We start from the raw sequence: 2,798 nt of genomic DNA on the forward strand, positions 1-2,798 counted from the left end.
CAGGATCAAGTGGTTAACCTAGGTAGAACCCTACCAGCAGCTACCACCTGCCACTCCACTCCTTTCCTATTCATCTACCTACCTAACTCTAACATTTCTACCTTAATACCTGACCCCAGTCCTTTGTAAGGAAACCAGTTCCTTTTCAGGAAAAACTTTAGTGTAAGATAGTGATGCATGCCCTGTGGACTTTGGATCAAAAGCTACACTCGATTCCCTCTCCCAAGAGCTGCTTTACAACATGGCAGCTGGCTTCCAGCAAGCCTGAATGGAGGAGGATTAAGCTCCATTTCTTGTGGGGAGGAATATAAAGAACTTTAAGGTCATATTCTTAAAACCACCACAATGGCAAAGGCAAATTTGAAACATTTCATAAAACCATCTGAGTCGCCCTAGCTGGTTTGGCTCAGTGGATAGAGTGTCGGCCTGGGCACTGAAGGGTCCTGGGTTCGATTCTGGTCAAGGGCACGTGCCCAGGTTGCAGGCTCAATCCCCAGTAGGGGGCGTGCAGGAGGCAGCCAATCAATGATTCTCTCTCATCATTGATGTTTCTATCTCTCTCTCCCCCTCTCCCTTCCTCTCTGAAATTAAAAAAAAAAAAAAAAAAAAATCTGTGTCTAGCCACCTGGAAATTGAATCAGTAAAAATTTCACGTGCTTTCACCTGAAGCAAACTTCTCACTCAACCATGATCTAGTCGGCCTTTTCTGCTTGAGGAAAACTGGATCCCTTGACTGCCATAATTCAACGTCAACCTAGAAAAAACTTGAAAACGTTGGAAATCTCCAGAAATACCATTCCTGCGAGTTCAGCCTTTGAAACAAAAATAATAACGAGTATTGCATTGCATGGTCAACTTTGGACATGTACATCAATACGTTTGCCATTATTCTATATGCTGTAAGATCAGGCAGTGAAAAAGAAAGGACCCAAACACCTCATCGGTCCCCTGAATCCAGCCACTCCTCCCGGTCAGAGAAAGGTAGTTGTGTGCTTTTCTGTGTCTACACATGCCTTTCATTTCCTTACTTCTTTTCTCACTCTAATTTAGCTCACATAAAATTGGGTTCATGAGAAGAATCGGGGAGGGAAAGAGGAGAGGACAAAGGATAATCTTTATTTTTATTTCTGGGCTCAAAATTCCAGTAAAGATTTGTCACTGAGTGCTGAGGATGAAGGCCCAGGAAACTGTGTTATTTAAAATATTACACCATTCTATTTCATTGAGGCAATAGAGATTTCTTAAAGTTAACATGGCTTGTTTTTATTTTGCAGTTTATTTTGCAACTGATATTTTTATATATTCTTTCCTAGGTGACTGTGTGGTTTTTACCTCAGATCTCCCACAAGTACTACCCAACCACCCCCCAAAAAAAGATTCTGAAAAATCAGCCCAGTTTTCTGACAAGTCCAAGCAACATCATTGTCTTAACCACAAGCAGGAGAAATGAAGCACATAATCAACCTATATGAAAACATCAATGATACAGCAAGAAATAATTCAGACTGTCCTCATGTGGTTTTGCCAGAAGAGATATTTTTTACAATATCCATCGCCGGGGTGCTGGAGAATCTGATCGTCCTTCTGGCTGTGATCAAGAATAAGAACCTCCAGGCACCCATGTACTTTTTTATTTGCAGCTTGGCCATTTCCGATATGTTGGGCAGCTTGTATAAGATCTTGGAAAATATCCTGATCATGCTCAGAAACATGGGTTATCTCAAGCCTCGTGGCAATTTTGAAACCACAGCTGATGACATCATTGACTCCCTGTTCATCCTCTCCCTCCTGGGCTCCATTTTCAGCCTGTCTGTGATTGCCGCTGACCGCTACATCACCATCTTTCATGCTCTGCAGTACCACAGCATTGTGACCATGCGCCGTGCCGTTGCTGTCCTGGCGGTCATCTGGACATGCTGCACCTGCAGTGGCATCACCATGGTGATCTTCTCCCATAGCATCCCCACAGTGATCACCTTTACATCATTGTTCCCTCTGATGCTGGTCTTTATCCTCTGCCTCTATGTGCACATGTTCTTGCTGGCCCGTTCCCATGCCAGGAAGATCTCAACACTTTCCAGAGCCAACATGAAAGGGGCCATCACATTGACCATCCTGCTTGGGGTCTTCATCTTTTGTTGGGCCCCCTTCGTTCTTCATGTCCTCTTGATGACATTCTGCCCAAATAACCCTTACTGTGCCTGCTACATGTCCCTCTTCCAGGTGAATGGCATGTTGATCATGTGCAATGCAGTCATTGACCCCTTTATATATGCCTTTCGAAGCCCAGAGCTCAGGGAAGCATTCAAAAAGATGATCTTCTGCAGCAGGTACCAGTGGAATTACTGATTCTCACCAGGGGGATTAATTATCATCATGGTGATCATATTGTCGCGTGATAGAATAACATGACATACCAACAAATACTAATACTGCCCTATCATTCCCTAGTGTGCATGAGGATTATCCCACTTACTAGTATTAGTCATAGTTTGGTTCTATGTGAACAGGCTTGCTGGAGTACAACTTTTATAACTAGAGAGATAAATAATGTACTAAAAGGGACAGAATACAAAGCACATACAGCAATACAAATGTGAGAGCTTTGGGCTAAGGGGAGAACTTGCTCTTTTATAGATATCCTGCAAGCCTTTTACTGAGTGGCCTTTCCAAGCTGGAGGTCACTGTAAGGGATTTCTAGAAGTTAAAGTACCAGGACAAGTATTCAGGCCAGAAACAATATGTAGGCCTTTGTAAGCCAAAGGTGCCAATAAATGGCTGCAGCTGAATTCGCCTGT

General features: G+C 43.3%; 1 protein-coding gene across 1 annotated transcript; it reads left to right on the plus strand.

Moving 5' to 3' along the window:
- Positions 1-1,446: 1,446 nt before the first annotated feature.
- MC2R (melanocortin 2 receptor) lies at positions 1,447-2,349 on the plus strand (the record flags this gene model as incomplete). Its single annotated transcript, XM_080684827.1, has 1 exon — positions 1,447-2,349. One exon carries the CDS (start codon positions 1,447-1,449, stop codon positions 2,347-2,349), a length of 903 nt encoding a protein of 300 aa, XP_080540953.1.
- Between the last annotated feature and the right edge of the window lie 449 nt (positions 2,350-2,798).

This window comes from Plecotus auritus (genome assembly GCF_963455305.1).
Source record: "Plecotus auritus genome assembly, chromosome: 8".
NCBI classification, from domain to species: domain Eukaryota; kingdom Metazoa; phylum Chordata; class Mammalia; order Chiroptera; family Vespertilionidae; genus Plecotus; species Plecotus auritus.